Below are 13,666 nucleotides of genomic sequence, written 5' to 3'. Positions count from 1 at the left end.
TTTATTCATTACACAACTTGCCCCAAATAATGGCAAGTTGACTTTATAGAGCACCCCTTGAGTTACAGAGATGTTCAAGTCTACAAATGCTGCTGGAATAACAGTGTCTCAATAAGTTAAAGCAACTGGAAGGACTTCTGAGAGCCAGTCAGCACAAGGGAGAGAGGCAGGACTATACACCCAAAAAAGGCAGGAAGGGGAGCTGAACAGCCACCTTCTGGTGCCAAATAGGAGTTGTGTCAACTTAGTGGAGAGTGAAACTGCAGGGCATGAAGAAGGCCTTTAACTGTGACACACTTCAGATTTTGACTGTATTTTTAGTTAGTTGATCAACACGCAGAATTTAGCTCTGTTCCATAATCTGTGAGGGGGGGAAAAACCCTACATGATAATATAGGCTAGTCAGAGTAGCAAATTTTTAATAGTAGTTAATATCAGTTGTGTTTAAGTGTTGCAAATGTGCATTTCACCTTTCATTTTGCTCAGAAGTGACAGCATAGTGTGAAGGCAACTGACAGAGTCTGGTTTGTCTAGAATATCCTTTTCCTTGGAAAGCCATAAATTGAGAAGGAGTGACTGTAAAAAAAGAGAATATGGAAATTAAAGCAATGGATTTAAGCTCTAATACTGCAATATACCTAATGCAAACACTTGAACAAATTCTGTGTTATGGAGCAGGAATGTTATATCCATGAACCTTATTATAGTAACATAGAAAGTTAAAAATACATGGCATGAGGCACTCTGTGACAGACTTTGAAATGAAACAGTATAATCTGTATCTTTCATTTAGAAAGACATCTTAGAAAACACTCTCTTTCGATGACACAGCCAGCTAATACCGGTATGTTAGCAATCTCTACTTTGTAAACATTAGTAACTATTAATAATTACAGCTGCAAATCTTAACACAGGCAACTGATACTGAAACTGGTATTTCTATCATTATGTAGTGGATGGAAGAAAAGTAGCAAAAGACTAAAACTACATGCAGATGAAAGATGATTGTCTGAACACTACTAGCAATTCTGAAAAATTTACTTATAATTCTTTTTAAACTTCCTTGCTTGCTGGCAAAAAGCAATTTTAACAAATGGATCAGCACCTGAAATTAACTACTCATAATTTTTGTTTATTTGTAGAAGAAATCTTCAGCAAATCTTCTTGTAGTCCTAGATGCATACTCTAGACATCCCCACTAGAATACCCACATGTTCTACTAGATTTTCTTCCTTTTTTTCTTCTTTGACAACACTTAACTGGGTATTTGAACACAGCCTAAATACAGCATTAACCCAACGGTCAACATTCAGAATTTATCCTTTAAATGTTTTGTTTTCAAAATACTAAAAAATCAAAGTTTTAAAGTATGTAATAAATATCTTACCAGCAAGATTTGAGGGCTAAAACCTGCCGATTCCAATGCATGACACATTTCCTCTGTGGAACTCTCCCCACACAAACACTTCCAGAAGAAAAAGCTGCCTGAAGCAAAAATTAGTTGACATTATGAACAACATCTAAAGCCACAGCCTCTCTCTTTACACTTATATTTAAAGGTCATCTGTTGATCAGTTCCTACTGAGTGCAATACAAAGGACTAAGTTACATCCAGGACACCTTGATGGTTTACCCTTAGTGGAGCAGAAGGTTCATTTCAAAGGACGTAACTGTTCCTACCACTACAGGAGTCATATGCAAAACGGATTTATAACAAAACAAAGGTTATTGTACTGCTTGGATTACACATTTTCTTCAATTCAGAGAATGGCTTGAAGTGTCAGACAAGATTATCCATGGAGTAACCCATAACTGTGTGGCAGCATGTTGTATCTTATATAGCAAACTACTGGTACTTCAACCAATTTTAAAAAAAAAAAAAAACAACAAACAATTACATAATTCACACCTTACCAGCACTACAAAGAATGTGAGTGTCCCTCTGAGGTAGAGGAAAATTGGAAACACAAGATCTTCAAGAAACCATCTAAACTGCTCAGCATGACATTCATGTTTCAATTATATTTGTGACAGCTGAACAGGTTCTTAAAACCAGGTATAGTTTTATGGTAGAGAAAATGCAAATTCTAAGATTACTTAGAAACAGCCTTTGATCTTCATACAGATGAAAGCCAGGCTCTTCTGCCTAACTTTTCAATCCCAATTCCTCTGAAATCTGACAATTAAAGCCAAAATAAGCAGGAGGCTACAAAGTGAACAGCATACAACACCTGTGCACAGAATTCTGTGATTGCACCAAAATTTTCTCAGAGAAGAAATCAGATTTCACTCAAGCTGCTTCCACTAGTTATTTGCCCCTCAAGGACAATCCAGAACAAAAGCAGACTACACACAGTAACCCCATCCCACACCCCAACAGACAGCCCAGACACTCTCCCCATCCATAATATTTCAGTTCAACATTGTCCAAAATCTCAATTCCAGAAATGAGAAGTCCTTAGTCCCTCATCTAATGGTCCTGTGCTGCCCCTAGTCAGCTTTCCCATCTCTGAGGCTGAAGACAGTCCTGCCATTAATGCAACTCTTGAGGTGCTGTGACCACAAAAAATACCAGCAGGATACAGCTGCTCTGTAAAGTACCTAGTTACCACTGTCCAATGTAGTGGTGCTAATGAGGGTGGCAGAGCACTGGAACAGGCTGCCCAGGGAGGTTGTGGAGTCTCCTTCTCTGGAGATATTCAAAGCCCGCCTGGATGAAGTCCTGTGTAGCATGCTCTAGGTGAGCCTGCTTTAGCAGGGGGGTTGGACTAGATGATCTCCTGAGGTCCCTTCCAACCCTTACGATTCTGTGATTCTGTGTAATAAATGGCATATGAACAGCGATAACATGGCTTTAGGGTAATTATATCCACAGATATAGTTAACTTGTATTCATAGCCATCTAGGAAGTAAGACTTGTCCTATGGCTGAGGGCAAGAGTCTGGAACTAGCACTGTCACATACTACTTCAAGGCAAGACAGCTTGTGAAGGCCCCACATTAAGGCTAAAACACTTACACCATCTTAGACTGTAATCAGTCTTTAAGTAATTTGACAAACAGTTCAGTAGCTCTTACCTAAAGCCACATATTCTCCATCTTCCATATTTTTCAAAGTAATCACATCCTTTTCATATTCCAAATACTCTAAGAACATTTTCACAGACAATACGTCATCGTTCTCATCAGCAAACTTAACAGTAGTTTGGGTGTTTTCTTTCTTGTAGTTCTCCAGTAAAGTTTGGAGCCTATGAAAATCTTTTTCTTCCAGCCGAAGTAGTTTAGCCAGGTCCTTAAAAGCAAAAGCCAAAAAAGAAAAGAAAAATGAAAATAATCACACATCACAAAGACTAATGGAAACAGATGTTTTTCAAAACAGAGCAAAAATTAAAAGTCAGAAGAGTCAAAATATTTTGTTTTGAACAGTAAAAATGTCTTTAAAAGGGGCCAAAATGATTGAATCACCTCAAAATCAGTTATTCATATAGCTCGAATGAAGACTTTGCCTAGCTTCATTTTTAAGGACTTCAACACATACATTTCCCATATTTAGATCCTGCTCATAGTATAACAATCACCCATGAAGCAAACAAGCCCATATAATACCCCTCCGTATGGCTTCTATAAATGTATAAGCGTTTTTATAAATTATATCAAAAGCAAGCCAAATTATGATGCTACACAAGCAAATATCAGAATTTGTAATTTCTACTGGTCCCAAAACTAAACAAAGTTAGGAATATGCTATGTACTTTGGATAAAGGACTGAAATCAGGAGATCCTGGTTCTGTTTTCACTTCTGTCTCAACTTTATGTGACTGCTAAAGAATATTAGACAGATTAATTACTAGGCATTTGTACGGGGAGGGGGGGAAAGGCGTAAACCAATTACTTCATTACAAGTTCCAGGCCACAAAAATGGGTAACTTACTTACCTACTTATTTTATCTGAGGCCTCAAACACATTTTTATGCTTAAATCTACAAGAGTGATTCAACAAGACAACTGAATTTTGAATTTACTCACATTATCTGAGGGCGGAGTGTCTTTCTGTATGCTTTGGGAATTTAGTTTGCTAACTAGTTCATAAAGATGCAACAGCTTTAACTTGCTCACGCAGAACTGCAGCAGTCCTTCATCCACACACTCAAGCTCTGAGGAGAAATAAGACTGCATTTGAACTTGACTATATAGCCTGGAATAGTGAAACATACTTCGCAGCTGCATTAAACTCCTCCTTTATTAGAACTGGAAGACTTATGTGTCTCAATGTAATTTTTTGATGCACTGTTGCTTGCAATGCTTGTATTCAATTCATAGCAATATATAAAATATACAACATGTTATTTTTTATGAGAAATATTAGAGAAAGATATCAGGCTCATTTTTGAACTGAAGGAGTTTGACAATGTGGAACTGAACAAAGACAAATCTATTGTCTTTTCCTGGTTTAAGACCAAACCAGAGACTGCTGAAAATTAAAATACACTAAATCTCAAACATATTTTCTTTTATCAAGAATTAAATACCAAACTTCTATTCATTATGCCAATATTTTAAGCATATTCCTTCCCTCAGAATAGAACTTGATATCTACTGATATGAAATCAATTACATCTCTGCAAGACACTGCCTACTCATTTTAAAAGAAAGCATTTTACCGCGATCCTAAAAAGGACCTTTCTGTAGAAAAAATATCTCCAAATATATCATCTTCACCTGAAACAGCTCCTGAACATATTTGTCTCCCTACAAACCCATAAACACTTTTGATACATTGCTACTAAAAATCCTAAAACAAAAGAGAAATGCACAGAGCTTGCCACAGTCACTTGACCTTTTCTTCACAACCACAGCATTCACAGAGCCCAGCATCTGCTTTGTATTATCTTTTACCTACTAAGCACAAGTGGAAGGATATGCCACTTCTCTTCTGAAATCAGCTAAGTTTGTTCTTTACTGTGACTGCAAGGAAATAATGTTATATATGACAGTAAGAGATTAATCATGAAAAATGCACACTCAAACAAACAGACCTCAGTAAGTATACAGTTCTGTCAATCTCTCTTCAGTGTAAAAGGGCATGTTTCCATTTTTCTTTGGTTTTGAGGAGTTCTAATAGAAATGGATAACGCTAGTGATTTAGAATGCCAGACCAAAATTAGGTAGAAAACTCCACGTGTGAAGCTCTCAATCTCCATCTACTCCAAGAAACCAGTAAAAAAAAAAAAACAAAACCAAACAACACTGACACAAGTGAAAGAAAGATTTCCTCTCACGACTGGAACTACAAAAATGTGTTGTCACGTTCTCAACTGAGGCAGTGCAAGAGACACAGCCTTTCTCATTGACAAATGGGTTTATTCAGGACTTCCATAGAACAGTGGTAGGGATTTCTTGACTCCTGTTACTAAAGCCTCACCTTCTAACAAGCTGAAATGAATCCAGAGATAACAAAAAAAAAAAAAAAAAAAAAAAAAAAAAAAAATCAAAAAAACCCAAAAAAACCAAACACACCACCACAAAACCAAATAGACTGCTATTGCTGAGAAGTCCCAACACATGCAAAGGAAGTGGCAGCCACATGCTTCTCTTCTCTACTCCTCAATACCCAGCTGGGTCTCCAAAATTGGGTCACCTCAAGCACAAAGAAGGTTCTCCCAGCTTAGAAAGATCCAAGTGTATAATTTCAAAGAAAAGATCTTGCAGACATTCAGCAATAAGATTTTGAATGGGTAATGATATTTCCTGAAATTGGCTCTGAAATCTCCAGCAAAATATAGGAAATATAACTTCAGCAAAATTTACAAAGAAAAGATAAGGTATCTGTCCAGAGTTCAGATGCTCAGTAATCAGGATTTTGTGCTTCCAGTATATTAAAATTCACAGATCTGAAGTACCATATCCTTACTGCCTTCCTTGGAGAGAGAGAGAGAGAGAACAAACTAAAACTTAACAGAGGCAAAAGTCTGTGAAAGCTTCTTTCTGAAGGAAGCTTTTACCAGGTTCAAGTACCCAGCCCAGTTGTCGGGTTTTTTTTCTTTTTTAATATAATCACAAATTACTAGGTGCATAGCAAAGCAGACTTAGTAGCAAGCTATTTGCAGTCTGAATTAAAAAAAATAAAATATGTAGAAGCAACATGCTGTGATAACCAGCAGCAAAACTAAGCAGACCAAGCCTGGTCTCTCTGTGGAACAGAATAGTTCTACAATAGTCTTACAGGACTGCAGACAAAATGCAAATGCCTCTCCATATTTGCAAAATAAATATCCACCTACCCTGTTTTCTTAAGTTATCCATTAATGTCTGAGTGATATTTGTGAGAGATGAAAGTGGCATACGTTCACTTGTCAATATACTTTCCAGAGCCTGTTAAGCAGATGTTCAACAGAATTAAACATTCACTTAATTTTACTGTAAAAACATATAAGGTAAGCCAACAAAGCACAACTTTGACGATGATTTTTCATCTGTGTTTTGTCTTCACATATACTTGTGGCATAATTTGATCCTACAGAAAGGCCTGCTCTCTTTGTATTATTTTCACTTTTATCATGGAAGATGCTTTGGAGAAATCACAAGTCAAAATTAATTCTGGTCAATGTCGTTAAAAAAACCCAAACAAACAAACACCCAAATAGCTCAATTATTTGTTTCAGGTAACTCTAGGAAAAATAACATATTTTGAAAGAATTAAAAAGATTTAGCACTCTAAACTGATAATACCTCTTTTTCAAATATTAAAATATACCACCTTCTAAATATTCACCTGTTTCTTTGTAGCAGGGTATTTGATATCAAGTATTAATTCCTTTGCTTCAGCTTCAATCGAATCTGCAAAGACAATCACGACTTCAATTCATATCTCTCAAATGCATTCTGAAAAGCAAGTCAACCCTCACTACAGTTAAGATGCACATGGGTTCATGCTACAGAGATGAAGACACTATTACAAAAGTCGCCAAAGTAAGGTTGGGGGAAAATGAAACAAAATAACAGCTCAGTGGCATCTCTTACTCCACCTCTGCCTTTTGTAAGAAATATATATCACTTACAGGAAGAAGGATATCTACAGTCAAATGCTGAACTCCCTTACATAGCATAATGGGTTGCAGATAGACCATGTGTTATGCAAACACTCAGAGTTTAGTTAAGATTTACATGGCAGACAAGGCTTATACTGGATCCTTGTATGAGATTAAATTTAATCTGGTAGTTTATAAAAAAAAAAAACCAAGCTACTTAAAGACCGTAATACATAGCACATATAGCTGTCAGAATGCAACACAATCATACCTCTGTGCGTACACTCACAGGACAGATAATACAAGAATCATTTGATAACATGCAATCTTAAGAAATTATTCAAGAGAACTTACCCAGATCTGAGGTTTTCGCTTTGAGTAAAGCATTTAACTTCTTCACTAGATGCATATCCTTTGCTCGCTCGCTCTTTTTATCACTAAAGGGAAATAATTTTAATTGTATGAGTGAAAAGAACTAAAATGAATGATTCAGAAAAAAACCCCACATCTTTTTAAATTATTTATACCACTTTAAGGTAACATCACATTAATAAAAATTGGGATTAACTTGATTTTTTCTGAATGCATACAAACCAGTGAGACTACTACCAGAGTACAATTCAGCTTGAGAAGAAACACCAGAATTGCTCTCTTTACTAGTTCCAAAAACAATAATGAAATTCATTTGGTTATACAGAGCACAGAAAGTCCTTACCTCAGTGCTAAATGGAAAGGTACATGGACAGTTTTTACACTTCCAGAGACCGGATCAACAAGGCATATCTGGTAAGTCTGGGGCTGCCATCCCTGACTGGTCACGTTGTTTAGACCCATTATTTTATAACCAGGATACAACAATCTGAAACCAACAAAACCCACAACCTTTACAACGAAGAACAAAATTAGCAACCTTCCTTTTCCACACACCGAATAAAAAGACCACAAATTTTATAAAGCTACGTTTTAACAACTACTAAGTGTGCTTATCAGGAAAGACTGTAGAGTGATGAAGTATGACAAATTCCCCTTCTATAAAACAGTAAGCAGCTGCATTCAGTAGAAACACTGTGGGCAACACAAAAAGCGCCCACCAGCCCTTTCCACTTTTACCACTTAATTGCAGCAGCACAGCCGATATGCCTACCTGCTAATTGTTTCTTACCTACAATATTTCCCCACATTGAAGGCTCCAACCCGAGGCCCTTGCTGCGTGCTCCATACTTCCAGAATGCCTCTCCTCGGAGCATAGATCACAAGGAACTGAGCCACTCTGCTTGGACCTTGTGCATTTCCAAAAGGAGAAAAATCCATCTTCTCAGTTTCCCTCTCATGAAGGTCCTCTACAGTCTGTATCCAACCGATTTCTGCATCACGGTATCCTTTGTAAGAGAAGACAGAAGTTCATTAGTCTACAGAAATTAATACATGGTTAGTACACATCACTCACGTAAGTACTATTCCAGCAGCAAGCTATCTTAAACTTTGTTTCAAACTGTCCAACTCTGGCCAATAGCCATACTCCTGTCAAGTCCATTGACTAGGAGCAGAGCCCACCAGAGGACTCCTCAGAGCCAAATGCTTTGGGAAGGAACAAGTTCTTCTGGGACAAGCCACAAAAGAAACCCCTCAAACTCATCACGTCTGTACTCTGGATGATAGACCAATGCAAAAGCTTCTGGGAGAAAAAACAATCCATAGTAAGTGTCCAGATTTCTCACGTTTCAAAAACAACAAAAAAAAGAAGGTTTAAAGAAGGAAATTTGAATTACCTATTAAATAGGATATGTAAGGTTTTTTTCATATGTTTTCATTATTAAAATGCAATTTTTAGTAACCCAATAAAAATACTCATCTTCTCTCTCTCTCTGTGGGTAATGCAAATACTTCCCCTCATAAAATCTTCCTAAAGAAAAAGGCAGACATGCTCTAATGACATTGCTAAACTATGCAATGGTTTAGCAAGTGCAAACGAAGACCCCAAGCCACAAGTGAAATACTAATGTATAAAACAAGTTTCTAAAATGAACATTATACCAAGAAGGTTAAAAGTATTCATAATTCTGTTAATAAGTGAAGGTACGATCCAAAATATTTAACTAATATTAACTAATATTAAACACAAACAAAAAAACCCCCACAAAACAAAAAAAAAAACCAACCCCAAAACCCAATGCTATTTCATATCTCAACAGCCTCACTGGGGAAAGGCTGGAAAATTGTAAATGTGTCCGACTATCAAATAAAGCTTAGGACTCTTAACAGTACTTCCTAGATAATATGAAGCTCTCAGTAACGAATTAAAAACAAGTCCAATAATATCAGAAAGCACATATTATAGCTAATAAGCTTCAAAATATGAGAGCAGGAGAATGCACAGGGGAAAGCATGATTACTCTAGCTATTACACTGCTAGTGCATCACTGAAGTAGCTACTGTATTCATGACCACCAATCTTCCGAATTGGTAGTGTGGGAGAGAGAGAGAAGAGCTAGAGATTTTCAGTATGTTCATAAGGCTTATCTTCCATCTCCTAAAAAGCCGCAAAATTTTAAATAAGAGTTGTTGTAGCATTAGATATAATTACAATTTGAGAGCTTAGCATCTACACTTTCTTCTTCAAAAAGCCCTCAGTTTAGAAGAGACTGAACACTCCCTTCCTGCAGTCAACATGGTGAAATGAGAATCTATCAAGTTGTATACCTTCTTACTGTTTTTTCAAACTTCTGTTTATTTTCTCAGCAGATACTAGAGCTTATCAAGAGAAAGAATCTCAGAGAATAGAGCTAAAGCTCTTTCAAAAAAGTTATTAGGTCAAAAGCTTTCTGTTAGGATACAGTCTGTGGGAAAAAGAAAAAAAAAAAATTCTATACAATACAACCACAGACCGAATTTTTACTATAGGCCGTATTAGTGTTTCAAGAACTGGTACAAAAATACCCTTATGGACTTTATATTACATCTGCCTTTAATATTTGGTTTGTAATAACACAATGTACTAAAGTCTTTCTTAATAATGGAAAAAACACTTGGAATTCTAAGTCTGAACATATGACTATTTGCCATACTAATACACACTAACATACCTTTCCACATGCGAACTGCAAGTCCTCTTGTAACATCCAGTAAAATAACCCTTCCAAAATCATCTGTTACTGCTGCCAAAGTGTTACATGGAGAAAGACATATTCTTTCACCATGGCGACGGGAATCTGGAAGTCCAAACCTAAAAAAAAAATAAAAAAACCAAGCAAACCCACTAGATATCTATTTTTCTTCATAATAGTAAATGAAGTATATTACAAGGTCTAAGATTTCTTTTTTTAAGGTAACATAAACGTATAGGTAAAATTAAGAGCAAAGCACAAAAAAAAGTTTTTGTGCTGTCTACTGGGAGATCTCGTAGGTCTGTTAAAGTCCTACTGAAAACCAAAGTTCAGAAACTAGGATAAGCGATTGCCTTGTCATGCATTGTCAGGCAAGGATCTCAGAGCAGCGGGTTACTTCGTAAGCCCTCTCTTATGGCAAACTAGTCTTGAGAATACTTCAAAAAAAAAATCAGGAAAAACAATCAGAAATTAATTTAGTCTTTTATCAGCTGTCTTGAAAACATTGGACTACAATCTGTTGTTCCCATTCTCCTCTCTCCACAATCAACAGGGAAACAGGATACCACCTAATTTTTTAAGGGGCTTTAAACTATCTTAAGCAGCAAGCACTTCATGCAGCTTTTTTGAAGCTCTTCAGTGAAAAACTTCAGGACTGATATTCGTGTACTTATACTGTCATTAAACTGCACACACAGTCTTTTACAGCAACAATGAACCCACACATTGGAAGTGAAAGAGATGAGTAATTTGTCCAGAACGATAAACTGAAAAGAAAGAAAGCTTAAAACAAATGACCTGCAAACTATCATCACTGCTGCAAGTCAAGAAAAATAAACATGTTCATCAATTATGCACCTTTCAAAATAATTCAAACCATCAAAGCCACAAGAGATTTATAGCAATTGAGACAGTGTGTAAAACTTGCCTCACTGCCAATGGGGTTGCAGGTTCAACTTTTGGTTTCTGTTTTTGGGCAGGTTCTTCTTCATGTTTACTCTTCCAACCAAGCCAGCCACTTGCAATAGAAAAACACATTAGGAGAATCATACTTATAGTCCTAAAAATCCTCAAACAATTATGCAGTTGCTAAACCAAAAATAATTTAATGTAATTTTTTGTTATTACCTGGCAGCATTAAATAATGCTGAAGTCAGTTTACTTGCAACTGCTAAGGCAACATGAGACAACAGTGGCTGTGAGCTACCCTGAAAGAAAGGAATAGTGTTTAGAAAGTCAAGAAAGAGTCAGCTGTGAGCTACCCTGAAATGAAGGAACAAAGTGTTTAGAAAGCCAAGAAATAGTTCTTACACTGAACTCAACTGCAGAATAGTTTTTCAGGCCTCCTATGGACTTTCAGCTCAGAAAGCATAGCTTTAAGACTCTGCAAAATTTTAATTCATTGGCCCCAGAAAAGCCATTCTGACATCTCTTTACCATTTCAAAATCCTCCTGCAAGTCACTGGTAGCTCAGTATGTTTGTCTGCAACAGAAGTTAAAAAAACCCTGTGTATCATGGAGAGTTAGCTGGTGTATGGCTTTGGCATCCTTGCAAATATCAACGTAGTTAGCTTTTTCATAAACATATTGGAAAAGCAAGTACAAAATCAAAATTCCAATTCTAGCATTTTCAATCAACTTCCAATCCTGACTAAGGACAGCACACATGTAGGGTCTGAATGTACAAGACACACAGCTACATTGCCATCCTTCTCCTCCAGTACAACAGAAGATGACTTAAGTGTGCTACAGGTATCATTAAGCATGTTGCAGTTTTCTTCTACAAATAGTAGTCCCACAGTATACTCAGGCCATATAAGTACATGATCAAAAGCCAAAGGCCTCCAAAAATCCCTAAGATGCATGTTTACACAATTTCAACCAGATTTTTTAAAAAAACCTTGTTACTTAATTGGGAATAAATTAACAACTAAAAAAATAAAAAAAATTACTTGACTATCACATTCATTTTAAGATAAAAGAATAAAACTTCTCATTAGCAGGAACCCATGGTAGACATTACTATCACATCTACTCCGAATCATTCCAGTTTCAGAAGATCAAGGAGAGGGGGAAATGTCAGCATAAAATGAACATAGGGATACTTCAGAAATACCCATACAGGAAAGAGAAGGATTAATTATTCAAAGTCTCAGCAAGTCAGCTTTGTAGTACATACCTCCAGGGCAAAAAAGAAACCAGTGAAAGGATTGGATCCAACAGTAACATACTGAGACATAGCAGGTGGGCTGTTTTTTATAGCTGCATTATATCCACCTATATTGGAGGCAGTCTTCATTTGATCAAAAGGAGACAGTGTCATGATGCCTAACAAAAACATTAAAGTGAATGTCTTATACTTTCAGAACAAAGGTATGCAATTGCTCTAAAATGCTGCTTTCTTGACTGACCGGCCAACATTCAGAGGGAAGGGAGGAGAGATGCTTTAACCACAGAAATGCCAAAGAACGCAGCAGAAATAACCTTATGTACATTAAGTTAATTCTAAAGCATAACTGGTTTGTTTAGAAGAAAAAAAAATTTCAGCAGAGTTCATCAGGAAAAGCACATCTACCAAATCCACTTCACCTGCCTTATTAGCCCCCTTCTGACCTCTTACCTGCTTTTGTGAAAAGGGTGGAAGAGAAATGAAGCTTACTGTCCCTCAGATCTGCCTGTCTGACAAGAACCTGGGCTTCTGCAAATTCCTAAGGAGTAAAAGTCTTTGAAAGCCTAGAAGTCAGTTTGTCTTTTTTGCAAAGGAGCAATCTCAAATTTTAGTTTCTTTCTGTGCTAGACTCAGGAAAGACCCATACCAGTCATAACCTGCCTCCAGACAGTTCTTTAACCTGGCAGAAATGGGAATAACTGCATTTGATCTAGCCTCTCTTCACTGTTTCTTACCGAACGAGAGAGGACAAGACAACTACAGCTGTCACATTCTTTCTCCCCTCAAGTGGAGAGGGGAGGCTCAACCAGACTAGAAGAGAAAGTAAAATATATTTTTGATGAGGGTTAATGAGATCATTCACTACGACAGGCTTCTTCCACTATTCCTACCCAGCCAGTACCACTAAGTGCTCTCACCCCACATTTAACAGCACAAAACCATTCAGTTTCATTTAAGCCAAATATTTGAAATTAAACAGTAATGCTTACCAATACTAGCATGGTCAACAATCGCATCCACATCTTGCAAACCCCATTTCTTATAAGCTAATGGTGGAGGCTGAACATTCTCATTGCCAGATGCTGCAGCTGACAAAAGTTGATAAAACACAAAAAAATTCCTACTGAGTAAAAATAACCTAGTTTTAAATTAACATACACCTAAACACTCACTAAGCAAAAATGGCCATTTGAAATACATACCTTAATGGAATTAATTTTTTTTTTAAATTAACTGAATAAAATTGCACATGATATTCCATCAAAACTAATTTTGTACTTGCAGAGAGCTTTATTTCACTAGTCATTTACGGTTTAATATGCTGCAAAATTTTAAAATGCTACTATGATTTATTTCTCTGGTCTG

General features: G+C 36.6%; 1 protein-coding gene across 1 annotated transcript in view; it reads right to left on the bottom strand.

Annotated features, from left to right (window-relative positions):
- RAB3GAP2 (RAB3 GTPase activating non-catalytic protein subunit 2) overlaps positions 1-13,666 on the bottom strand; it is a 57,292-nt gene that overhangs the window by 12,026 nt on the left and 31,600 nt on the right. The window contains exons 11-24 of the mRNA XM_009646841.2: positions 13,291-13,389; positions 12,311-12,459; positions 11,260-11,339; positions 11,060-11,149; positions 10,111-10,250; positions 8,190-8,406; positions 7,743-7,886; positions 7,382-7,464; positions 6,772-6,836; positions 6,281-6,371; positions 4,026-4,153; positions 3,078-3,291; positions 1,388-1,485; positions 471-576 (exon numbers count right to left, since the gene is read on the bottom strand). Coding sequence (XP_009645136.2) covers positions 471-576; positions 1,388-1,485; positions 3,078-3,291; positions 4,026-4,153; positions 6,281-6,371; positions 6,772-6,836; positions 7,382-7,464; positions 7,743-7,886; positions 8,190-8,406; positions 10,111-10,250; positions 11,060-11,149; positions 11,260-11,339; positions 12,311-12,459; positions 13,291-13,389 — 1,704 coding nt within the window. The remainder of the gene's footprint in view (positions 1-470; positions 577-1,387; positions 1,486-3,077; positions 3,292-4,025; positions 4,154-6,280; positions 6,372-6,771; positions 6,837-7,381; positions 7,465-7,742; positions 7,887-8,189; positions 8,407-10,110; positions 10,251-11,059; positions 11,150-11,259; positions 11,340-12,310; positions 12,460-13,290; positions 13,390-13,666) is intronic.

The sequence above is a fragment of the Egretta garzetta genome, unplaced genomic scaffold (assembly GCF_000687185.1).
Source record: "Egretta garzetta isolate BGI_Z169 unplaced genomic scaffold, ASM68718v1 scaffold339, whole genome shotgun sequence".
In the NCBI taxonomy this organism is placed as follows: domain Eukaryota; kingdom Metazoa; phylum Chordata; class Aves; order Pelecaniformes; family Ardeidae; genus Egretta; species Egretta garzetta.
Note: the sequence above shows the minus strand (reverse complement) of the source record. Positions and strands in the feature narration are given on the sequence as shown.